This window comes from Scyliorhinus torazame, chromosome 7, assembly GCF_047496885.1.
Source record: "Scyliorhinus torazame isolate Kashiwa2021f chromosome 7, sScyTor2.1, whole genome shotgun sequence".
NCBI classification, from domain to species: Eukaryota; Metazoa; Chordata; class Chondrichthyes; order Carcharhiniformes; family Scyliorhinidae; genus Scyliorhinus; species Scyliorhinus torazame.
This window is the reverse complement of record NC_092713.1, coordinates 73,629,153-73,656,337: the sequence shown is the minus strand read 5'-3', so window position 1 is coordinate 73,656,337 and position 27,185 is coordinate 73,629,153. Positions and strand designations below refer to the sequence as shown.

At 44.1% G+C, this 27,185-nt stretch overlaps 1 protein-coding gene across 3 annotated transcripts in view; it reads right to left on the bottom strand.

The window, feature by feature from the left end:
- Nucleotides 1-27,185, bottom strand: part of faf1 (Fas (TNFRSF6) associated factor 1) — a 612,606-nt gene that overhangs the window by 457,474 nt on the left and 127,947 nt on the right. For all 3 annotated transcript variants that reach the window (XM_072510911.1, XM_072510913.1, XM_072510912.1), the window contains exon 7: nt 19,961-20,066. In XM_072510911.1, the coding sequence (XP_072367012.1) occupies nt 19,961-20,066 (106 nt within the window). The remainder of the gene's footprint in view (nt 1-19,960; nt 20,067-27,185) is intronic.

The window sequence follows — 27,185 nt, the reverse complement described above, 5'->3', positions numbered from 1 at the left end:
CTACCCGCTTCAAACACCATCCGCTTATTGATCAGGATCACGACCCCTCTGGTCTTTGAGTCTAGTCCCGATTGAAAGACCTGACTGACGCAGCCTTTCCTCAATCTAATCTGGTCAGTTACTGTAAGGTGCGTCTCCTGCAACATTACCAAGTCCCCTAAGATGCGCGAACACACATGCCCTCTTGACCAGCCCATTTAACCCTCGAACATTCCAGGTGATCAGCCTAGTTGGGGGGGGCTCATTGCCACCCCCCCCCTTCGCCGATCAGCCATCCCCTTTTTTGGGCCCGCCTCCAGCCCATGCTCCACGCCTCCACCGGTCCGCCCCCAGGCAACCTCCGCCCTAACCACCTCTCTGTCCCTTAGCCCAAGTCCCTCCCTCATCAGCAGAACATTTACTCATCCCTCCCCTCTAGTAACAACACTCCGCAACCCAACCCCTTCAATAAACCAAACATATGCACACCCCCCACTGCGCTTCCGTGAGCTAGCCTGCCCAGCTAGCTTGGTGGCCCCCATCCCCGGCGCCAGATAGTCTCCCACCTATTGTTCCCTCCCGCCCTCCGCCCCGCTCATACAAACATACTCCAACATCAAACAATCCCCACACAATTGCCCGACAGAAAAACATCCAAGATCTAAACAAGCGCACCTCCATCCCCCAACAGTGCAAGTGAAAACCTTAACTCACTCAGCTCTACCGCTGGTCCCAAATCAATGCAAAAGGAATTACAAACAACTTCCACAAAACGAAAAACGACAAACTTTTTTTTTTTAAAACAGGAAAAAAAAAGAATGTGGCAGCAAAGTTCAAAAGTTCTCAGCCAACACCAGTCCTTTCCTTTTCGCGAAGTCCAGCACGTCCTCAGGCGACTCGAAATAAAAGTGCTGTTCCTCATGCGTGACCCAGAGGGCCAGATGCAACAGTCCGAACTTCACCTTTTTCTTAAAAAGGATTGACCTAATCTGGTTGAAGCCTGCTCTTTTCCTGGCCATCTCCACACTCGGGTGTTGGTAAACCCGCAGGATACAGTTGTGCCACTTACAGCTCCATGTCTGCTTGTAGAATGCGCTCCTTATCCAAGTACCTGTGGAATCTCACCACCATTGCCCTCGGGGGAGGGTCTCCCATTTGCGGCTTCCTCGCGAGCGCTCTGTGTAGCCTGTCCACCTCCAAGGGTGGGGAGAATGTCCCCTCCCCCAGCAGCTTCTCAAATATACCCACTACGTATGCCCCAGCGTCCGCTCCTTCGGACCCCTCCGGGAGCCCAACGATTCTCACGTTCTGCCGGCGGGATCTATTCTCTAGGTCCTCCACCTTCTCCAGGAGCCTTTTCTGCTGGTCTCTCAGCATCCCCACCTCCAACTCCACTGCAGTTTGATGTTCCTCCTGCTCAGCCAGGGCCTTCTCTACTTTCAGGATCGCCCGATCTTGGGCGTCCAATCTAAGCTCCAGCCACTCAATTGACTCTTTTATCGGGTCCAAGCAGTCCAGTTTCTGCTTAGCAAAGCCTTCCTGAATAACTTGCATCAGCTGCTCCGTTGACCTTTGGGTCAACAAACCGCCATGCTGTCTCCTGCTGCAGCTTCAGTCCAAGCCTTTTCTGTCTTTCTGTTTCTGCCTTTACGAGCACTTCTAGTCCTTCTCTCCATGCACCGATGTGGGAATTCAGTACATAATTGCCTCTGTCATCAGTTTTACAATTAAAGTACGGTCGAAAATCGGGGGGGAAAGATCCAAAAGTCCAACCAGAGCGGGAGCCACCAAATGTGCGACTTACTTCTGCATAGCCACCACCGGAAGTGAAGTGGCCCTTAATTGACCACTTAAGTGGCTCAATTTGCCACCCAGTGGCCATTTCGCCAGCCCTCAATACCCAGCCCATGGCGAATGGACCTGGAATATTTAACCCATTGTCTTGCCACACAAAAGTATAACACAGATGCTGACCTATATTTGTGAATATAAATAACTGAAAAAAAATTGTTCTGCACAGTATCTTATCTTATCACAAAATTATACTAATATTCCATTTAATTTGCAAATGAAATATGCATAGACAAATTAATTCCATAGAAAATGTTTACAAATATTTTGTTTTAACTCATAAATACCAGCTTAAAGGTACAAATGATTATAACACATAACAGATTGTCAATTTCAATAACTGTATGATGAGGAAGAATAAGTCTGAAGCTGTCCTGTACCTTAAAACAGATTTCCAAGTCAGCAAAGTCACAAGACTTCCAGTTCCTCAGACACTGGGGTGAACGGGTTTATATACTTGTGCAATTATTCCTAATCCTTCCCCAACTGGGGACAGCTGTGATTAATTACCAACTTAAAGCATGCATTTCATTCCAACACTAATTCAACATTAAACATTAACACAAATCAATCAATTTCTTAGCACAAGTCAGAACTGATAATTGAAGACAAGGTGAATTATTAGTTTGAACTGTAGAATTATATTATTTGATGGATCAAATGACATATCCAATGTGCATTCATTCTAGAACACAAGACTAATAGTCTACCGTCCATCAATACCTACTATGTCCCTGATCTAGCCTTGACATCAGGTACCAACTTTGGGATCCATTGCTTCCTCATGCGAGGAAATAAATTAGCTTAAATCATAGAATTTACAGTGCAGAAGGAGGCCATTCGGCCCATCGAGTCTGCACCAGCTCTTGGAAAGAGCACCCTACCGAGGCCCACACCACCCTATCCCCATAACCCAGTAACCCCACTCAACCAACCCCAAGGCCAATTTTGGACACTAAGGGCAATTTAGCATGGCCAATCCACCTAACCTGCACGTCTTTGGACTGTGGGAGGAAACCAGATCCTCTTTGGATCCTCGCTGTCTTCAGGGGATATCCCGGAGGACTGGAGAATAGCCAATGTTGTTCCTCTGTTTAAGAAGGGTAGCAAGGATAATCCCGGGAACTACAGGCCGGTGAGCCTTACTTCAGTGGTAGGGAAATTACTGGAGAGAATTCTTCGAGACAGGATCTACTCCCATTTGGAAGCAAATGGACGTATTAGTGAGAGGCAGCACGGTTTTGTGAAGGGGAGGTCGTGTCTCACTAACTTGATAGAGTTTTTCGAGGAGGTCACTAAGATGATTGATGCAGGTAGGGCAGTAGATGTTGTCTATATGGACTTCAGTAAGGCCTTTGACAAGGTCCCTCATGGTAGACTAGTACAAAAGGTGAAGTCACACGGGATCAGGGGTGAGCTGGCAAGGTGGATACAGAACTGGCTAGGCCATAGAAAGCAGAGAGTAGCAATGGAGGGATGCTTTTCTAATTGGAGGGCTGTGACCAGTGGTGTTCCACAAGGATCAGTGCTGGGACCTTTGCTCTTTGTAGTATATATAAATGATTTGGAGGAAAATGTAACTGGTCTGATTAGTAAGTTTGCAGACGACACAAAGGTTGGTGGAATTGCGGATAGCGATGAGGACTGTCGGAGGATACAGCAGGATTTAGATTGTCTGGAGACTTGGGCGGAGAGATGGCAGATGGAGTTTAATCCGGACAAATGTAAGGTAATGCATTTTGGAAGGTCTAATGCAGGTAGGGAATATACAGTGAATGGTAAAACCCTCAAGAGTATTGAAAGTCAAAGAGATCTAGAAGTACAGGTCCACAGGTCATTGAAAGGGGCAACACAGGTGGAGAAGGTAGTCAAGAAGGCATACGGCATGCTTGCCTTCATTGGCCGTGGCATTGAGTATAAGAATTGGCAAGTCATGTTGCAGCTGTATAGAACCTTAGTTAGGCCACACTTGGAGTATAGTGTTCAATTCTGGTCGCCACACTACCAGAAGGATGTGGAGGCTTTAGAGAGGGTGCAGAAGAGATTTACCAGAATGTTGCCTGGTATGGAGGGCATTAGCTATGAGGAGCGGTTGAATAAACTCGGTTTGTTCTCACTGGAACGAAGGAGGCTGAGGGGAGACCTGATAGAGGTATACAAAATTATGAGGGGCACAGACAGAGTGGATAGTCAGAGGCTTTTCCCCAGGGTAGAGGGGTCAATTACTAGGGGGCATAGGTTTAAGGTGAGAGGGGCAAGGTTTAGAGTAGATGTACGAGGCAAGTTTTTTACGCAGAGGGTAGTGGGTGCCTGGAACTCGCTACCGGAGGAGGTAGTGGAAGCAGGGACGATAGATACATTTAAGGGGCATCTTGACAAATATATGAATAGGATGGGAATAGAAGGATACGGACCCAGGAAGTGTAGAAGATTGTAGTTTAGTCGGGCAGCATGGTCGGCACGGGCTTGGAGGGCCAAAGGGCCTGTTCCTGTGCTGTACATTTCTTTGTTCTTTGTTCAGAGCACCCGGAGGAAACCCACGCACACACGGGGAGAACGTGCAGACTCCGCACAGACAGTGACCCAAGACGGGAATCGAACCTGGGACCCTGGAGCTGTGAAGCAATTATGCTAACCACTATGCTACTGTGCTGCCCTCAGCAACAGTCCAATATTTGGTCTATTCTCAGCCAGTGAAATTGAACAGGTGAGAGGAAGGGGAAAAGCATCAGAGATAAAACATGGAACCCAATTTCATCTATTAGTCTCAGGAATGACATTATCTTCAGCAGCATTGTCTCCCATAATGCTGCACATGTGAAGTTAAGACAAAGGAATTCAGGTAAAGATGGGTTAGTAGGTGGGGATAATTCAGCTCCCATTTTAAAGAAATACACATTCAATTGTTTGTTGTTATGTCAATATTTATGCTGAGAGCTACTTATATGAACTTGTCATGCTGCAATGATACTCTCCACCAGTTGTGGTACTGCAGTGCCTTCACTGGTGGGAGACTGTACTTGCAGCCCAAGTTTACATCAGCTGTTTCCTTTACCAATTTATAATGAAATTATAATGAAAGACTTCCGGTTGCGGCTATGCGGAGCTAAGCCGCACGAATCGGCAGCTCCCGCGAAGACGGACTTTCGGGCTCGATAGAAGAGCCCCAACGGGATTTTTTTTACACAGCCAACCCGTGGGGAAGAGAGGAGAGAGGTCCCCCACTAACCTGTATGGACCGGACCCGCAGCGCAACGGCCAAAAAAACGGCACTGGAGCAGCGCGAGAAGAAGGGTAAAATAAACAAAATGGCGGCGGCCGGGGACAAAGAAGAGATGCAAGAATTCATTAAGCGCTGCTTCGAGGAGCTGCGCAAGGAGATGGTGGCGCCGATGCTGGCAATAATTGAAGGACTTGGGGCAACCCAGAAAGCCCATGAGGTGAAGATCCAGGACAAAGTGAGTGAGAATGAGGACGAGCTCTTGGGCCTGGCGGCGAAAGTGGAGCGGCACGAGGCGCTACACAAGACGTGGGTGGGAAGACTCGAAGACCTGGAGAACTGATCGGAGGAGAAACAATTTGAGGATCCTGGGTCTCCCAGAAGGAGTGGAGGGGGCCGACGCCGCGGCATATGCGGGCACGATGATCGGGGCGCTGATGGGCGCGGAGGCCCCCCCCGGGGTTGCTGGAGCTGGAAGGGGCGCACCGGGTGCTGGTGAGGAAGCCCAAAGCAAACGAGCCGCCAAGGGTGATGGTGGTGAGATTGCAACGGTTCACAGATAGAGAGAGAGTCCTGAAATGGGCCAAGAAGGAGCGGAGCAGCAAGTGGGACAATGCTGAGATTAGAATATGCCCGGACTGGAGCACGGAGGTCGCTCAGCGGAGAGCGGGTTTCAACCGGGCCAAAGCGGTGCTGCATCGGAAAGGAGTGAAATCTGGAATGTTGCAGCCAGCGCGACTGTGGGTCACATATAACGGCCAACATCATTACTTTGAAATGCCCGAAGAGGTGTGGACCTTTATATTAACTGAAAAGTTGGACTCTAATTGAGGGTTTGTGAGGGTGGGGGGTATTTGAGGGTTGAAGTATGATGGCGGTTGTATATAGGGTGCGGTAAGCACGCGCAGGGAATGTTATATGGGCTGGGGACGAGAGACAAGGCCGCAACAAAAGCTGCGTCGGGGGGGCGGGGCAGGCTCTGGAAAGCGCAGGGTTTTTCTCCCGCGCGCGGGAAGAAAGGTGGCAGGGGGAGCGTAGGAACACCTACTGATGGGGAGATTCCCACACGGGGGGGGGTCAAAGGGATGGTGGGGGAAGCCAGGGTCAGCAGGCGTCAGCTGACTTACAGTAGTGATATGGGGGGAGCAAAAAAGCTAGACAGGGGTCTAGCGGGGGGGAGGAAACAGGGTTGCTGCTGCACTGGCCGAAAGGGAATGGGACACAGAAAAGGTGGCCGGGACGGAGGTGAGGGAGACGTGGACACGGGACTGGCCCAGAAAAGGAGATGGCTAGTCCGGGGGGGGGGGGGGGGGGGCTCCAAATGTATACGGTAAATAATGTATATGGTAAATGTATACGCCCCGAACTGGGATGATACTGGATTTATGAAGCGCATGTTGGGGCGCGTCCCAGACCTGGAGGTAGGAGGACTGATAATGGGAGGAGACTTCAACACAGTGCTGGACCCAGCACTGGACCGCTCCAGATCAAGAACGGGAAAGAGGCCGGCGGCGGCCAGGGTGCTCAGGGGGTTTATGGACCAGATGGGGGGGGAGTGGACCCATGGAGGTTCGCAAGACCGCAGGCCAGGGAATTTTCTTTCTTCTCCCACGTGCACAAGGCATACTCCCCGATAGACTTCTTTGTGCTGGGCAGGGCGCTCACCCCGAGGGTGGAGGGGACGGAGTATTCGGCCATAGCCGTGTCGGTCCATGCCCCGCACTGGGTGGAAGTGGGGCTGGGAGAGGAGAGGGACCAACGCCCGCTGTGGCGGTTGGATGTGGGACTATTGGCAGATGAGGTGGCGTGTGGTAAGGTAAGGGGGTGTATTGAGAGGTACTTGGAGGCCAACGACAACGGGGAGGTGCGAGTGGGGATGGTATGGGAGGCGTTGAAGGCGGTGATCAGGGGAGAGCTAATCTCCATCAGGGCTCATAGGGAGAAGATATAGGGCAGGGAAAGGGAGAGGTTAGTGGGGGAGATTTTGCGAGTGGACAGGAGATACGCAGAGGCCCCGGAGGAAAGATTACTTGGGGAAAGGCGAAGGCTCCAGACGGAGTTTGACCTGTTGACCACGAGGAAGGCGGAGGCACAGTGGAGGAAGGCGCAGGGGGCGACCTACGAGTACGGGGAAAAGGCCAGTCGGATGCTGGCACACCAGCTCCGTAAGAGGGCGGCAGCGAGGGAAATAGGGGGAGTCAAAGATGGTGGGGGAGCTATGGCCCAGAGTGCAACGGAAATAAATAAGGTATTCAAGGCCTTCTACAAAGCTGTACAGATCCCAGCCCCCAGGGGGAGAAGAGGGGATGGGAAGATTCCTGGACCAACTGCGGTTCCCGAGGGTGGAGGGGCAGGAGGTGGCTCGTTTGGGGGCACCAATCGGGTTGGAGGAGCTGAGTACGGGTTTGGGGAGCATGCAGGCGGGGAAGGCCCTGGGGCCGGACGGGTTCCCGGTGGAGTTCTATAGAAAGTATGTGGACCTGTTGGCCCTGCTACTAGTGAGGACCTTTAACGAGGCAAGAGAGGAGAGGTCCCTGCCCCCGACAATGTCGGAGGCGACAATTTCCTTGATCCTGAAGCGAGACAAGGACCCACTGCAATGTGGATCGTACAGGCCGATTTCGCTCCTAAATGTGGACGCTAAGCTATTGGCAAAAGTGCTGGCCACGAGGATTGAGGACTGTGTCGCGGGGGTGATACATGAGGACCAGACGAGATTTGTAAAGGGCAGGCAATTAAATACGAATGTGCGGCGGCTTTTAAACGTGATAATGATGCCATCGGAGGAGGGAGAGGCGGAGATAGTGGCAGCCATGGACGCGGAAAAGGCCTTTGACCGAGTTGAGTGGGAGTACCTCTGGGAGGTGTTGCATAGGTTTGGGTTCGGGGGAGGGTTTATTAGCTGGGTTAAGCTCCTTTACAGCGCCCCGGTGACGAGTGTGATGACGAACCGGCGGAGGTCGGAGTACTTTCGGCTGTACCGAGGAACGAGGCAGGGATGCCCTTTGTTTGCATTGGTGATCGAACCCTTCGCCAGATCACTGAGGGAGTCTAATAAATGGAGGGGAGTGGTCCGCGGGGGGGGAAACAGCATCGGGTGTCGCTATACGTGGACGACCACCTGCTGGATGTGGCGGACCCAATGGAGGGGATGGTGGAGGTCATGCAGACTTTGAGGGAGTTTGGTGAGTTCTCGGGCTACAAGCTCAATGTAGGGAAGAGCGAGCTTTTTGCACTACAGGCAGGGGACCAAGAAAGAGGGATAGGGGACCTAGCGCTGAGGAGGGCGGAGGGGAGTTTTCGGTATCTAGGGATCCAGATAGCCAGGAGCTGGGGGGCCCTACACAAACTGAATCTGACGAGGTTGGTGGACCAAATGGAGGTGGACTTCAAAAGATGGGACATGTTGCCGCTCTCGTTGGCGGGTAGAGTGCAGTCGGTAAAAATGGTGTTCCTTCCGAGGTTTTTGTTTGTGTTCCAGTGCCTCCCCATCGGGATCACCAAAGGCTTTTTCAAGAGAGTAGGTAGGAGTATTATGGGGTTTGTGTGGGCGAACAAAACCCCGATGGTAAGGAGCACAGTAGGGACCGAGGAGGGCTGGCGCTGCCAAACCTAGGGAGCTACTACTGGGCAGCTAACGTGGCGATGATCCCGTAAGTGGGTTATGGAGGGAGAGGGGGCGGCATGGAAGAGGATGGAGATGGTGTCCTGCAAAGGAACGAGCTTGGGGGCGCTGGTGACGGCGCCGTTGCCGCTCTCGCCATCAAAGTACACCACGAGCCCGGTGGTGGCGGCAACGTTAAGGATCTGGGGCCAGTAGAGATGGCACAGTGGTGCAGTGGGAGCCTCGGTGTGGTCCCTGATCAGGGGTAACCACCGGTTTGTCCCGGGGAAGATGGATGGGGGGTTCCAGGGCTGGCACCGGGCGGGGATTAGAAGAATGGGGGACCTGTTCATCGACGGGACATTTGCGATCCTAGGGGCACTGGAGGAGAAGTTTGAGCTACCCCCGGGAAATGCATTCAGATATATGCAGGTGAGGGCTTTTGTGAGGCGACAGGTCAGGGAATTCCCGCTGCTCCTGACACAGGAAATTCAAGACAGGGTGATCTCGGGTGTATGGGTCGGGGAGGGCAAGGTTTCGGCAATACACCAAGAGATGAAAGAAGAGGGGGAAGCGCTAGCAGAAAAGTTGAAGGGTAAATGGGAGGAGGAGTTGGGGGAGGAGATCGAGGAAGGTTTGTGGGCTGATGCCCTGGGTAGGGTCAATTCCTCCTCCTCATGTGCCAGGCTCAGCCTGATACAATTTAAGGTGATTCACAGAGCGCACTTGACGGGGGCGAGGTTGAGTAGGTTCTTTGGGGTAGAGGACAGACGTGGAAGGTGTTCAGGGAATCCGGCGAACCATGTCCATATGTTTTGGTCATGCCCGGCACTGGAGGGGTTCTGGAGAGGAGTGGCGGGAGCAATATCTCAGGTGGTGAAAGTCCGGGTCAAGCCAAGCTGGGGGCTAGCAATATTTGGAGTAGTGGACGAGCCGGGAGTGCAGGAGGCGAAAGAGGCCGGCATTCTGGCCTTTGCGTCCCTTGTAGCCCGGCGAAGGATCTTGCTAATGTGGAAGGAGGCGAAGCCCCCTAGCGTGGAGGCCTGGACAAATGACATGGCTGGGTTCATAAAGTTGGAAAGGATTAAGTTTGCTTTAAGGGGGTCTGTGCAGGGGTTCTACAGGCAGTGGCAACCGTTCTAGACTACCTCGCGGAGCGTTAGAGGAAGGTCGGTCAGCAGCAGCAGCAACCCTGGGGGGGGGGGGGGGGGGGGGGGGGGGGAGAGGAGGAGAGATTGTTTGAGGGGACGGACGAGCGGGGGATAACATGGAGGGTGGGGGAAACTGGCACAAATGGGCGAGAGCCAGTTTATAAAGCTCTGTAAATATATAATCTTACCATGTATATATCTTGCTCAGGGCGATTTTGCATTATTTTGTAAGGGGGTTATTGTTATTGTTTGTAAGGGGGGAAAATTGTTTTGTTAAAAAACTTTAATAAATGTATTTTATTAAAAAATGAAATTATGATGAAAACAATGACAGGAACTGCTACAAGATATAATATTTTAAAATAAATTACTAGTCAATCTTCCATGAATGCAATTGGGTAGAGGTGTTCAAAAGTGGTTCAGTTCCTATTTTAAAATCATACCTCTGTACTTACTTTCATATTATTGATTCCAATGTCCACATTTATAAAGGAATTTGTCTATATAAAGAGTCCCACTAATGATGTTTTCTTACAAGTGGTGACACTACAGCATCTTCTTTGCAGGTTGGGTAAAAAGGCATTTGTTCTTATTTTAATTATAGACACAATAATTTAAAATGGGAAAGTTATGAATTTTACTATTACTAAAGTGCTCACCGCTGTACTGATAAAATTACTCTGTCGGTAAGCATTTTAAAATAATTATGACAATCAGCCCCCACTCCCCTAGATTTTGGCTTCAACAGAATTAAAATATTTATAAAGTATCACATAGATTTATTCACAACTCATCGATGTTACACAAAAGTCAGAGATATCATGTACTTCTCCTTAGTTTTCCCCCTCATAGTACAAATGAAATTCATTGCAAAATTAATTCAAAGTAAATTATGCTTTTTAAAACTGAAAATCAACATCTTGTTAGAAGACTTTTAGTTACATAGAAGTTAAAGTGCCAAGGAATTTCATTCAAATTTAATACATCAAGTTAATAATTTATGATATAATTTAAAGCATGTGCATTGAAATCAGAACAGCTAGGAATACATTTGAAACAATTAAACATATCAGAATAGTTAACTATAATTGTATTAAATATTTATATTCTACAGTAATTCTACAGTAACAGTAAAAAAAACAAAGCAAACAGAATTTTATGAACCTACATATTATGAATTATTAATTGTCATTTTCAGAAAAGCCCATGTTTAATTTAGAAATGAATTTAAGACGACTTCTTCAATTTGCCAATTATTCACAAATCAAACAGTTCGCATACTATGTATACAACCAAAACTAATAGGGGGGAAAACAGACTGAATGGTATCTTTATGAAGACTATTTCAATACTACTTTATCCCCGTTTGACAAGTATCAATTACTCAACACCGATTTAGTACTTGACACATCCATGTTTTGATAAACTGTTTCCTTTCCATTCAAAGCTTAATATATTGCTAATCTTAGTGTAGAATTCTGTGCAGAAAAACATCTTTTACTTCATTAAAAATTCCACTCAACATATTCTGATTTAAAGTATAAAAACATGTCTTTAAACATGATTGTTGGAATTTAAGTTTTTACTATGCCATATTTTGTTAAAAAATACTTTGTATTGCAACATTCTGTTCCCTGTCGCATCTAAACCAATAAAAATGTGAAATAATATAGAAGTTCTCCAAAAATTCCAACCAGAGCAACATTTAACGCCATATGCCAATGCACTCCTGTTTACAGTCCACAGTGTAAACAACACATTCCCCATAGCTCACAACGTTGAAAGTAAAATTCTTCCAAACTTGTCATCATTGATAATTTGAGAAAATAGATCCAGATAAAAGCAAAATAGTGTCAGATGCAACTGTGACATACCTGTTTTAAAAGTATATTACCCAGTAGTTAGAACATTTCCCAAACAAAAGTTGCAGGTTGATACTCAAGTTGTTCACCACTCAAATGTGTCTGGTACAGCAGAGAGAACATTAGTTTTTTTCGAAATTCAGAATGAAATAGGGAAAATATATTTTTGTATCTTTTTCATTCTTAGAAATATGCACATTCTCCACATATCAAAGTTAAGCCTATCTTAATTGACTTGAGCAAATAGTCAAAATAAACGCAAAGCTCCTCATGACCTCCTTCTGTGCCATCAAGTGCTATGATTCTGGGGAAGCCACATTAGTGTGCATAAAAATGTTCAAAACTATATATAGGTGGTTCCCCACATGGTTTCCCTGAACCCATTCTGCCAGAAGCACCATTATTAACTGTAGAGAAACTGTCATAAGGGGGACACTGGCAGAATCTTAGTCCCTTTTAATCATCGCGCGAGGTCAAGGCTGGAGACCTGGTCACTTGTTATTGCTGAAAAAGGACTTCCTGCTGATCAATGATTGATGAGTAGATTCTGCTGACGCAACCTCAAACACCAAACAGATAGATGCGGCCATCAAGGTAAAAAAACTTTTTATTGGACGTCACATCCATTATGGAAAAAGGGATAGCCGGTCTTGGGAGTATTAAAAATTAACATGGAAAGTGTTTTATTTCTATCAGGTGATTAGACCTTTAGTTCTAGCACGAGTTGTAGCTGAGAATTCCAATGCTGTGCTATGACCACACTCAAGCATTTGTTAAAGCCCTAGATACAGAGGAAATTACAAATGGCAGTATCTTCAATTGACTGCTTTACTCTTCATCTTTCACACCCATTCTCACCACACTGCACTGCTTCGTACTAAAACTCTATCCTTAACCTCTTCAACTTCCTCCAAACCTGCTCATTCACCTAAAGCAATCCATTACTTTGGTTATTCTTAAAACATTTTGGTTATTTTTAAAACATAAATAAATTTGTGGTGTTTTGCAATTCAGCCCAAGAATATTCCATGACATGGCAATATGGAAATAGGTGTACTCTAGATTTAGGAATTATGGACAATCACCTAGCTATATCATTTGAATAATTTGATACATCGATTTGATATATTGAATTTAGCCATCTCCAGCATGAGGAAACTGATTTAATATCCCAAGGCCTTATGTTGGATAGGATATTCATGTCTTCTGACAATTGTAAAACAGAAGCTTAGAAGCCTGTTCTCTTCTGTCTGATGGAAACCCTTTGAATTGCAATAAATTAGAAAATTGTCATCAAAATGGTGGGATTGAAGAGATCTTTAAATTTACAGTTTCATTCGTGAAAGGTTCCAGATTGTCCTCTGATGATTTCTAAGCACATGCATTTATCATGAGTCCTCATTTCCTTATAAACCTGTACAGGCAGCCATCTATGTGGAGAAAGATATTCAACGGGCCATTGCTTAGAATCTGGGAGGCCTAGAGCCATGGTAGGAGCCCTCTGATATAGATCCCACCATGCTGCAGGAACCATTTTGTGATTTGAACTTAGAAACGCTTTGTGATTTTTTAAAAATTAGGCATTGAATGGCCCATGGCACTTTTGCAACAGATGCTGATTTTTAAAGTTATCAAAAATTGTCTTGGAAGTTTGCAATCATGGGATCAAAGGATAGTTTTGCCAAAGTTGCTGTTGTAACCAGCAAGTAAGACATTAGGCATGATGATGCCACTTTACAAAATGCCATGGATTTGATCCCAAATTGATTCAGGGCAGTGACGTTCTATGACGTTCACCCAATGGATTTGGTGGAATGCTGCTCAGTCATTAAGATCCCGAAAGGCAAGTTCATATCATCGGAATTGTGATTAGATTTGGAATTAACCTCTTTTTTGGTAGAGTGAATGCATCTGGAAAGAACTTAATACAATATATATAATATATTTAACATGTTGCCTGTGAACATGGATCATTAAAAACAATAGTGTGTCAAATTCTGCGCAACACACTTTATAAAGGGCAAGACAGCTTTAAAGACAGTACAGGAGAGATTTGCTATCATGGTTCCAGGAATGACGGGAAAGCTGGGGTTGTTCTCCTTAAAACAGAGAAACCAAGAGGAGGTTATTGGAAGTGTTTTTTAAAAAATGGATTCAATTGAGTAAATAAAGAGCAATTGTTTCCTGAATAATTGCTCAAGCCTTAAAATAAGATCACACAGTGTAGAGGATAGCATATTAGCAGGGGTAGAGGTTTGGTTATCTAATAGGGAACAGAGTAGCTATGAGGAGCGGTTGAATAAACTCGGTTTGTTCTCACTGGAACGACGGAGGTTGAGGGGCGACCTGATAGAGGTCTACAAAATTATGAGGGGCATAGACAGAGTGGATAGTCAGAGGCTTTTCCCCGGGGTAGAGGGGTCAATTACTAGGGGGCATAGGTTTAAGGTGAGAGGGGCAAGGTTTAGAGTAGATGTACGAGGCAAGTTTTTTTACGCAGAGGGTAGTGGGTGCCTGGAACTCGCTACCGGAGGAGGTGGTGGAAGCAGGGACGATAGTGACATTTAAGGGGCATCTTGACAAATACATGAATAGGATGGGAATAGAGGGATACGGACCCAGGAAGTGTAGATGATTGTAGTTTAGTCGGGCAGCATAGTCGGCACGGGCTTGGAGGGCCGAAGGGCCTGTTCCTGTGCTGTACATTTCTTTGTTCTTTGTAGAGTAGACATAAATGGCTCATTTTCCAGTTAGCAAGATGTGGCGAGTGGAGTGCCACACGGATCAGCTTGGGGTCTTAACTAGTTACAATTCCATCAATGATTTGGATGAAGGGACCGAATATACAATTGCTAAATTTGATGATACAAAGATGGGTAGGAAAGTAAGCTGTGAAGAGGACGCAAGGAATCCGATGAGGAATTATAAATGGGTTAAGTGATGGGCAAACATTTGACTGATACAGTATAATGTGGGAAAATGTGAAATTGTCCACTTTGGCAGGAAGAATAGAAATGCAGCATATCATTTAAATAGATAAAGATTACAGAACTCTGTGGAACAGTGGGATCTGGATGTCCTGGTACAGGAGTCTGAAAAAGAAAGAATTCTGGTACAGCAAGTGATTAGAAAGGCAAACTGAATGTTCCATAGAATCCCTACCATACAAAAGGAGGCTATTCGGCCGATCAAGTCTGCACCGACCCGCTGAAAGAGCACCCGATCTCAGCCTACTCCCCTGCCCTTTCCCTGTATCCCATACCCCACCTAATCTGCACATCTTTGGACTGTGGGACCTGGAAGAAACCCACACAGACATGGGGAGAATGTGCAAATTCCATGCAGGCAATCTCACCCAAGGCTGGAATCGAACTTGGGTCACTGATGCTGTGAGGCCGCAGTGCTAACCACTGTGTTGCCCATGTTGGCATGTATTGCAAAGGGAATTAAATATTGGAAAGTGGGAAAGCTTTACTCAGGCAGTGCAGGGCGTTGATGAGACCACATGTAGAGTACCTTGGACAGTTTTGGCCTCCTTATTTAAAACAGGATATAAATATGTTAGCACTTCAGAGAAGGTTCACTTGACTGATGCGTGGAATGAGGTGGGGAAGAGGAGATCATCATATACGGAAAGGTTGGGCATGTACCCAGTGTGGTTTAGGAGTATGAGAGGGGGTTTAAGAGGCTGGATGCTGAAAGGATGTTTCTCTTACAGGAGAGACAAGAACTAGGGAGCAGTTTAAAAAAAGGGGTCTCTCATTTAAGATGGAAATTAGGAGAATTTTTTTCTCTCAGAGCCATGGGTCTTTGGAACTCTCATCCCCAGGGAGCAGTGGGGGTAGCGTCATTGAATATTTTTAACCAGATAGATTTGTGATGAACAAAAGAGTCAAAGGTGATCAACGGTAGGTGGACGTGTGGGGTTGAGGCCACAATCAGTTCAGCCATTATCTTATTGAATGGCGGAGCAGGCTCAAGGGACCAAATGGCCCACTCTTGCTCCTAATTCATATGTTTGTCTCCAGAGGGCACAGATGTAAAGTAACTAACAAGAATCAGAGGCATCATGAGGTAAGACCTATTTAACAGTATGGTTAGGATTTGGAATGCACTTTCTGAGAGAGTGTTGATAGATTCAACAGTAGCTTTCAAAAGGTTAAAAAATACTCAGGAAAAATTTGCTTCACGTAGAGCCAGAACAGATTTGATAAGCCAAACAGCTGCACTAATCTATGATGTTGTGGTTCCATGATTTTCAGAAAATATTCTGTTAAGTTTTGCAAGTCAGCCCAGATATCCATGGCCATAGCCCAGAGTGACCATGACAATTTCAATGCAAGACAGCAGTTGCTACATCAGCAAATTTCAATGGGGAGTTTTTATTGAATTTGAATTGGTTCAATTTGAATTTGAACTAGTTTTTGGAGCAAGCAATGAGACAGATTAAGGGTTTGCCATGTCCACTCTGTGCATTGGCTTTGTAACTTTAAGAATGGGATAACAAATTTAAATTTTAAAACATCTGTTCAGGGCAGCACGGTGGCACAGTGGTTAGCACTTATGCCTCACATCACCAGGGACCAGGTTCAATTCTGGCCATGGTGGACTGCCAGTGTGGAATTTGTACATTCCCCCCATGTCTGCGTGGGTTTCCTCCAGTTTCCTCCCACAATCCAAAGATATGCGGGTAAGGTGGATTGGCCATGCTAAATTGCCCCTTAATGTTCAAAGATTAGGTGGGGTTACGGGGTTTGGCAGGGGAGCAAGTTCTTTCGGAGGATCGGTGTAGACGTGATGGGCTGAAAGGCCTTCTTCTGCACTGAAGGGGTTCTATGATTCTATTCTAAGGCTGATATTTGTTGCAAGTACATTGATGCTTTATCACATCATCCTCTTCTCCCTACCCCTCTTCAGGGAAATCACATTTGCAATTACCTGTAGTTCCCAGAAAAACTCCTGTGGGTTCACTTGATGGAAATAAAAAGGAATTCCCTTGCTGGAAGGAACAAGATTTTTGTTAGATTGACCAGAACATATGGATTAATTGAGTGCCAAACCCTTCATACAAAACACTGATAATCTATTAAAGGGTTTGCACTATAAATCTAGTTACCCACTGCAGAGGAAGCCACTTGTTAACAGTATTGATCGATTTTCCTTTTATTGAAACGGATATCTTAATAAGAACAGTAGTACTTTCCTGTTGTTCCAAAGATGCAGTAAACAGCACCAACCAGGGCCAATTCTAAATACTTTGAAAAAATTCTGAAAAATGAGAGCAAAGATGCACTAGCTGCTTTAGATATTGAGCAAGAATATGAAAACTGAAAGTTCACAGGACTAACCAGCATTTTTAATGAGTCAAAATCATTGTTTTAATTCACCAACAGAAGCAATAGCCGTATTTCGAAGGGGAGAACAAGTCCCAAGCTTTTAGTGATTATGAGTTGGACACAATGTGGGTAAATTTAAATATTTCATGACGTTTTATGTGCAGGCTAAGCAAACGGTTTTCCAGTAACAGGTCAGGTTAGGTTGAAAACCTGTGTGGTGGATACTAAACTATGAAAAATGTTTACAAAGTGGGACCTTGTTAACCTATTACCTTGGTAGATTATACAAAACTGATTGAGAGCTAAAGTATCAGATTTGTGGAACCATAGAATTCCTACAGTGCAGAAATAGGCCATTTAGCCCATCGGGTCTGCACCAAACCTCTGAAAAAGCACCCTACTACCTAGGCCCACTCCAGCGTCCTATCCCCGTTATCCCATAATCCCACCTAACCTGCACATATTTGGACACTAGGGCTATGTAGCATGGCCAACCGACCTAACCTCCGTATCTTTGGACTGTGGGAGGAAGCCGGAGCACCCAGAGGAAACTCATGCAGACACGGGGAGAAAGTGCAAAGTCCATACAGTCACCCAAGGCTGGAATTAAACCCGGGTCCCTGGCGCTGTGAGGCAGCCGTGCTAACCACTGTGCCGCCCTTTTTGTGATTGTGATTTGGAAATTGACTGTAGAAAAGGGTCCCCAAGAAGGAAATTTGAAACTCTTTTGAGATCATTCTGCTTAAGTACTGCAAAATTAATTTTCAATTCTGGAATTCCCTCATATTTCTGCCCCTCTTCAGCTCAGGGTCATATGGACTGGAAACATTAACACTCCTTCTCTCTTCTCAAATACTCCCAGATCTGCTGAGTCTTTTCACTATTTTGTATTTTATTGCAAACGCAAACTCCATTAATGAAAAATGCAGACCATTTCAACTGATCACAGAAATTGGCTGCAGAAAGAGAAATCAATCAGCATCTGTACCAGCTCTCAAAGAGCTACCCATTTACTTTTATTCCCTTGCCCTTTTCCCAAATTTCAATTTTTCAAATATTTATCCTTTTCCTTTTAAAAGGCTGTTATTATAGATTCTGCTTCCACCACTGGGCAAAAATCCTCTGCATGAGAAAGCATTCTCCTAACCTCTGCCTTCAGTCTTTTGGTAAAGATCTTTCATGTAAGCTGTCGCTAGATGGGTTTCTGCAAAACAAGGCAATCACAGCATATGGAAAACAAAGAGTAAAAAGTTCTGGAAAACAATGCATGCACATGTGGCTTTTTGTACATCTACGTGGGTGAAGAGTGCAATTTTTAAACTGAGCCATAAGTCTGATATTCAAGTTGTCTCTCCCGAGAGGTTGGGCAAAGTTGGTGCACAGGCATGATCAGCTGACGGATGAGTACAACAAGATATGCGCTTCATAGAATCCCTACAGTGCAGAAGGAGGCTATTTGGCCCATCGAGTCTGCACTGGCCCTCCGAAAGAGCACCACTTCCCCACCCTACATCTGTAACCTCACCTAAACAGCACATCTTTGGACTTTATTCATCCTGGATGGATGAACATCAAATTCCTGTGGCACCCTGACAAAAGCACGCACATGCAGACACTCGGTGGATCAGGCTTAATTATATAAGTTTACTGATGTTCACCGTCAAGGCCCACAGTTGAATAACTACTTGAATGAGGTGCCAGTGCATGGTCAGTATCCTTGGAACCATATTGCAGCAAGAGTTGGAAGTCTTCAAAGAGGAGAAATGGAATGAAGAAAACAAACAATAAAATAAATCTGAGGAGTCTCACAGACTCAACATTTTAACTGTTTCTCTCTCCAAGATGCTGCCAGACCTGCTGGATTTTTCCAGCATTTTCTGTTTTTCGTTTAAATTTCTAGCATCCATAGTATTTTGCTTTTATCATAATAGAACGATTCAGTCGTGGTCTGTGAAATTGTCAGAAGAGAAATTGCTCCATTTCTCAACCGAGAAATCAAACATTACAGCTACCACCTTAAATTTTCTGTTCAGAGGTTGGTGAGGCAGTATTAACATCCCCAAATTCTGGAATCCACCTTTAAATTTATTGCATTGATCAAGCTTTCAAAAAAATTAATTGACATCTTGAATTGTAATTTAATTTTAATTTAGCAGTTTTTTCAATTATTGATATAATGACAAGAAAATGTGTCACCCATTTCCATTTAAATTGTTATTAAATAATATTTGAATCGATAGTCATTTTGCAGTAACGGATAAGAGCAACTTACATTTCGGAAGGATAAAAGTAATGGAAGATCTTATTGGAGCCAATGGTTATCAACCCAAGCAAAAGTATCGGTAGCGGAGTACAATAGTTGCTCTAATCCAATTTTAAATTAGATGTTTTTCTGCAGTACTCAAAACAGCAAAAGAACTATCGGAGGTCTCATGGCAATCTCTACCTATTTTTGAAGCACATTAGTACAGCACATGTATGAAAGCTACTGGAAACTATGAGCAATAATAGATCAACCCATCATTATGAGACTCTCCAAAAACACTCCAGGGTAGCATGAAAAAATAATTCACAGAAATGTAGACTCAGTCAGGTCTCACCTTAGTTAATGCCCAATAAAAGCATTGTTAGTGGTAACAGCTCAGGCTATATTTGCTGTTTTAACTCCTGGACCGCCAGCCTTGGTGAATGTAACAAGTTTACTTTGAGGTTGCACCCCCCCACCCCCCCTTCCCAAAACTGGGACTCTTTCTACCATGCTAATAAAAGCACAGAACAGCTCAGCTAACTTGTCTTTTTATAAAGATAATACAGCCCCTTTAAAGTTCTTACTTTAAGACAAGCAAACAAGAAATCAGAGGTTTGTGCAATAATTAGCAAAAGATTAGAACCTCTTTAGCAGAGTTTCTATAGGTGATAATGAGCTATTTGTACCTCCTAACTCCAATGTTACTCACCTCTTGTACAGTTCTGGTGCCCGGAAAGTTCAGGCTATAATCCCGTTGGGCTTCTCGATGCGTAATGATCAACATGAAGTTTTGATTTAATGACTCCTGTAGGGCACTGAAAGAGTGGAGATAAAAACAACAGAATCAGGGAAGAGCATGTTCAAACTTGCTCTCAGCATTACTATATGAAGCCCCAAGAGTACATTGACTATCAGATGGGCAAGTCTTAACAAATTCGGTTATAGTCTGTTCATAAGGCAAAAGGGTATGATGAGTGACCAGAAAGATATAACCAGTTAGTTTATTTCCTCTTTAATTTGAGTGTAATTATTCAAATGATACACCAATTATTTGGAGAAATTCATACTCAAGAGTTAAATACTTTATAAGTTAAAACTGATTTGCAAAACCATTCAAGTATTTCCTACATTACATCAGCTAAATAGAAAGATTATTTTACCAAATGAATCATTCTCTTGTAATTACTTAGCGTACTTTTATAAACTCCTTTACTGTTCCATTTCAGATTTTAACCTATAACAAAATAAACATCTCCAATCACGTTATGCTGTATTGCCTATGGAACTCAGCTATCAATCAAGACAATCTGATTTTATCACCCAAAGTTGTAACAACAATGGTTAATAAAGTAGATGAAAGATGAGAAGTTACATAACTCCTTTGACATTTCACATAGCAAATTAAATCCTGATTGGGGGGGTCTTGCAAATGATGGGTGTTTGGTTTTTGTTGCTCACTCCTGAAAGTACACACTTCTTCTCCATACTTTCCGTTTCTGTATCAGTCATCCTAAAATCTAGAAAGGTAGAATGGTCGACTAACAGCTTATAGAAACTGCACAAAAATTAGAAAGATCAGGAAGCTCTGGAATCAGCAACTCCACACCATGGATAGGAAACACCTGGCATTTCAGAGTGGCAAACTGAAGTCAAAAACTCAAATGGTGGGGGAACTTGAATCTGCTTCAGGTCATTTGAACTTTTATACAAAATATCATGCAATGTACCAGTACTGCTTCCCTCTTTAAAGCACTGTTCTCATTTATTTTTCTAATACTGATCTGATTAATAAACAATATTATGCTAATTTAAAACATTACTGTTAAAATGTTTAATGAAACTAAAATGTTCATGCATAGTAAAGTTTTTGTTTATAGATATGGAATGTGCAAAAGTGTATTTTATGATTGAAACGTAATTGTATGATTCTGATTTAACAAATTAAAATTTTACTCCTGGGAATTAGGAATTAATGAATTTGCATTTATATAGCATTTTACAAACAACAAATTTCTTTTGAAGCCCAGTAACAAATATTATGGAAATAAATGCAACAGCCAAATTACACACAGGAAGATCCCACAAACAGTAAATAAATGATTGAACCCATCATTTGTTTCTGATAGTGTTCGCCGAAGAAGGATTGTGGCTTGGGACAACTGGAGAACACCCACTCTTCTTTCAATAGAGCTATGGGATCTTTCATGTCCACTCAAATAGGATGATGGGTGCCTCAGTTTAACATTGCATCCAGAAATGGCACTTCTGACAATGCATCATTTCTTAATATGAAACTCAACTACAGTACTCTTCCCTCGAAAGAATCAAAACACTGAAATGTTGACATTAAAACGGTTCAATAGTCATAGAAAAAAGGAAAATAAAAATATTTTACCTAACTCTGATGAAGATAGTGTGCTAAATGTGAAGGTGTTTGTGTAACAATAAAAAAGGGAGAAGATGCTGTGAGGTTGGTGCTGGAATACCTACTAACTTCCCATCCTGGGCCTCACTGAATTAAGAAAAAGAAAACTAGATGGCAGTAGTCCAACCTAGGTTTAACATATGCCTCCCATAGGATCAATCACAACAGTAGAAGTCTGGGAGCAGGCTGCCGACAAATCACATTTTCAACAGTGAAAGTACACTGAAGAACTGGGCATAGCAGAGCTTGAAAATAAAGTTGCCACACACACTCACATATATATATATATATATACACACACACTTTATGGGCAACAAACATCATTTTAAATTAAAAGCTTTTTCACAATAGTGTAACATTTGGTTCTAACTCCTTTTTTTCACCACCCTCTTTCCAATATACACACTTCACATTATTTTGATACAGACAATCCTAAGAGAGCATCAAATAATTTTAATATGCATTTATTAAAATACTATTCAGATTCACTTTGATTTTAGTCACACAAAGTACACATGAAGCAGGTGTTTTCTGAGAAAAGCAAATTTGATACGCCTTTGATGGTTCCAACAATTAATAAGTTATGGCACACAGTAAAGACATTCTTTTACTATGAGTACAATACTAGCTTAAGCTAACAGAATCCAAGTTTACTGTAATTACTGCATATTTACATAAAGTAAAAAATATTAAATCACTGTGAGCAAGTAATGTTTGATATGGCTTGTACAGCTATATTTGGCAGATTGATGTTTAAAGGACAGACAACACGTGACAGCCTGAAAATCCAGCAAATACGCTTTTGCTGAGGCTTGAGTGTTTATTTTGTATTTCAAATTTGGAGATTTTCATATGCCATCGCATGCAATTCCAAACTACAAATTATAGTTCTGAATTAATCCAACTTTTAAAGCAAGCTCAGCTCTGTATTATCGCATTCCCCAAGGTCTGATCAAATTAATGACAAACAATGATCTGAGCTACAAAATGCATCTTACATAATTAACGCTCTGTTACAAATGTTAATGAATGCCAAGCTATCTGAAGGTCTGTTCCTCTCACAACATCAGTTTTTCTTGAAGAAAGTGTCATCTTTTTCCCATGTTTAAAAAGTACCCACCCAAAGAAATACATTTATCCACCTTATTCCAAAATCTTGCTAATTATTTTGGGAACAATTATTGCTTACTTACCACCAGACATTAATTACAGAGAACAGATTACAAATCTTAATATATGCCTCTTTGGTTCTTCAAATGCTGTAGATAGTGAAGTAATGACAATCAGAAGAGTGCTTCCAATTGTTTTGTTAAAAATGCCTATGCCAAGTTGCACTAAACTGTACGGTTATTCTCTTTCCTATGCATACCACATTGCATCCACTTACAATGCACTGATTATCACATATCCAACTTGTGTCATTTACGCCATGACCATTGTAATCTGACAAGCAGCTCCCCCTCCTTCACTGAGAACTCTCCTTCTGATGTGTCCTGGGAACATCTCCAACATAGCAGTATTTGACAAAGATTAGCAGGGTTTCAAGATTTCAGGCTTAGAATTCAGTCCAAGCTTCCACTCTACAGCTATCTTGAACTTGTAGCTCTTCTCCTCCCCCAAACCCCATCCTCCGATTCCGTAGCGCCATCCTGACTGAATTAGTGTAGTTTGCCAGCAAAAAATAATGCCCTCAGTTTTATGAAAATGTATCTGTCCAGTTTATCTAATTCACAGAATACAGTTCAATGTGTGGACTCCATTCATCACATTTGTTTGCGTTGAACATATAGAATTACTTTAGCTTCAACAATGGAAATGTTTCTTAAGAGTTACTTTCTTACGTAAATTAGTAAGATGGACTACAGTTATGAAATGAGGACCTAACTCAATAATTTTTATTGAGGGAATTCAGCACAAAGTGGGGAAAAGTGCTGTGTTGGTCTTTTACCAAGCAAGGAGTGGTCCATGACCAAATGAGAGACAATGAGGTATAAGATCTGAAGTCAGGAGACATTAATTAGGCAACATAGAACATAGAAAATACAGCACAGAACAGGCCCTTCGGCCCACGATGTTGTGCTGAACCTTTGTCCTAGATTAATCATAGATTATCATTGAATTTACAGTGCAGAAGGAGGCCATTCGGCCCTTTGAGTCTGCACCAGCTCTTGGAAAGAGCACCCTACCCAAACTCAACACCTCCACCCAACACCAAGGGGAATTTGGACACTAAGGACAATTTATCATTAGCCAATTCACCTAACCCGCACATCTTTGGACTGTGGGAGGAAACCGGAGCACCCGGAGGAAACCCACGCAGACACAGGGAGGACGTGCAGACTCCGCACAGACAATGACCCAAGCCGGAATCGAACCTGGGACCATGGATCTGTGAAGCAATTGTGCTATCCACAATGCTACCGTTAATTAGGCAAGTAGGTAGATATCTGGTTGGTGAGTTTTAAAAGCTTCTTTTCCTCTAAACTAAGGCAGTATAGATTAAACTGGGGCCTGGGAGATACAAGTACTGTATTAAATTTATTATTTGATTAGTTAAACTCATATAATTAAGTAATATAATTACAGATAATCAATGATATTTAACATAATTAAACTCTAATTAGTAATCAAAATACAATGGAGATGGCAGGGCAGGTGAGGTGCTGCAGCTCTTGCATATGGAGTTGATGCACACCAGTGTGATCCACAAGCTTTTGTAGCTTAAGGAATGTTGGCTCAGAGTTGTAGAACTGGAGTCTGAGCTTTGGACACTGCAATAGATCAAGGAGGAAGAAAGTTACCTGAACACTTTATTCCAAGAGGCAGTCGATATGGTCTTTGATCAGGGATAGGAGGGTATGACAAGCAGCGACAGACCACAGGAATCCAGAAAGTAATACTGGAGGTGCATCAGTTTAGGTTTTCTTATTGAGATATACTTGCATTGGGGACAGCTCAGTGAAGGCTCCCTGGGTTGATTGCTGAGAAGAAAGGATCGTCTTAAAAGGAAATATTGAACAGGTTGGGCCTATACTCATTGGTATAGAAGAACGAGATGTGGTCTTATTCAAACATATCAGATTCTGCGGGAGCCTGACAGGGTAGATGTTGAGAGGATGTTTCTCTTTGTGAAGGAATCTAGAACAAAGTTTCAGAATACAACAAAGAACAAAGAAATGTACAGCACAGGAACAGGCCCTTCGGCCCTCCAAGCCCGTGCCGACCATGCTGCCCGACTAAACTACAATCTCCTACACTTCCTGGGTCCGTATCCCTCTATTCCCATCCTATTCATATATTTGTCAAGATGCCCCTCAAATGTCCCTATCGTCCCTGCTTCCACTACCTCCTCCGGTAGCGAGTTCCAGGCACCCACTACCCTCTGCGTAAAAAACTTGCCTCGTACATCTACTCTAAACCTTGCCCCTCTCACCTTAAACCTATGCCCCCTAGTAATTGACCCCTCTACCCTGGGGAAAAGCCTCTGACTATCCACTCTGTCTATGCCCCTCATAATTTTGTATACCTCTATCAGGTCTCCCCTCAACCTCCTTCGTTCCAGTGAGAACAAACCGAGTTTATTCAACCGCTCCTCATAGCTAATGCCCTCCATACCAGGCAACATTCTGGTAAATCTCTTCTGCACCCTCTCTAAAGCCTCCACATCCTTCTGGTAGTGTGGCGACCAGAATTGAACACTATACTCCAAGTGTGGCCTAACTAAGGTTCTATACAGCTGCAACATGACTTGCCAATTCTTATACTCAATGCCCCGGCCAATGAAGGCAAGCATGCCGTATGCCTTCTTGACTACCTTCTCCACCTGTGTTGCCCCTTTCAATGACCTGTGGACCTGTACTCCTAGATCTCTTTGACTTTCAACATTCTTGAGGGTTCTACCATTCACTGTATATTCCCGACCTGCATTAGACCTTCCAAACTGCATTACCTTACATTTGTCCGGATTAAACTCCATCTGCCATCTCCCCGCCCAAGTCTCCAGACAATCTAAATCCTGCTGTATCCTCCGACAGTCCTCATCGCTATCCGCAATTCCACCAACCTTTGTGTCGTCTGCAAACTTACTAATCAGACCAGTTACATTTTCCTCCAAATCATTTATATATACTACAAAGAGCAAAGGTCCCAGCACTGATCCCTGTGGAACACCACTGGTCACAGCCCTCCAATTAGAAAAGCATCCCTCCATTGCTACTCTCTGCCTTCTATGGCCTAGCCAGTTCTGTATCCACCTTGCCAGCTCACCCCTGATCCCGTGTGACTTCACCTTTTGTACTAGTCTACCATGAGGGACCTTGTCAAAGGCCTTACTGAAGTCCATATAGACAACATCTACTGCCCTACCTGCATCAATCATCTTAGTGACCTCCTCGAAAAACTCTATCAAGTTAGTGAGACACGACCTCCCCTTCACAAAACCGTGCTGCCTCTCACTAATACGTCCATTTGCTTCCAAATGGGAGTAGATCCTGTCTCGAAGAATTCTCTCCAGTAATTTCCCTACCACTGAAGTAAGGCTCACCGGCCTGTAGTTCCCGGGATTATCCTTGCTACCCTTCTTAAACAGAGGAACAACATTGGCTATTCTCCAGTCCTCCGGGACATCCCCTGAAGACAGCGAGAATCCAAAGATTTCTGTCAAGGCCTCAGCAATTTCCTCTCCAGCCTCAGTATTCTGGGGTAGATCCCATCAGGCCCTGGGGACTTATCTACCTTAATATTTTTTAAGACACCCAACACCTCGTCTTTTTGGATCACAATGTGACCCAGGCCATCTACGCCCCCTTCTCCAGACTCAACATCTACCAATTCCTTCTCTTTGGTGAATACTGATGCAAAGTATTCATTTAGTACCTCGCCCATTTCCTCTGGCTCCACACATAGATTCCCTTGCCTATCCTTCAGTGGGCCAACCCTTTCCCTGGCTACCCTCTTGCTTTTTATGTACGTGTAAAAAGCCTTGGGATTTTCCTTAACCCTATTTGCCAATGACTTTTCGTGACCCCTTCTAGCCCTCCTGACTCCTTGCTTAAGCTCCTTCCTACTTTCCTTATATTCCACGCAGGCTTCGTCTGTTCCCAGCCATTTAGCCCTGACAAATGACTCCTTTTTCTTTTTGACGAGGCCTACAATATCACTCGTCATCCAAGGTTCCCGAAAATTGCCGTATTTATCTTTCTTCCTCACAGGAACATGCCGGTCCTGTATTCCTTTCAACTGCCACTTGAAAGCCTCCCACATGTCAGATGTTGATTTGCCCTCAAACATCCGCCCCCAATCTATGTTCTTCAGTTCCCGCCTAATATTGTTATAATTAGCCTTCCCCCAATTTAGCACATTCATCCTCGGACCACTCTTATCCTTGTCCACCAGTACTTTAAAACTTACTGAATTGTGGTCACTGTTACCGAAATGCTCCCCTACTGAAACATCTACCACCTGACCGGGCTCATTCCCCAATACTAGGTTCAGTACCGCCCCTTCCCGA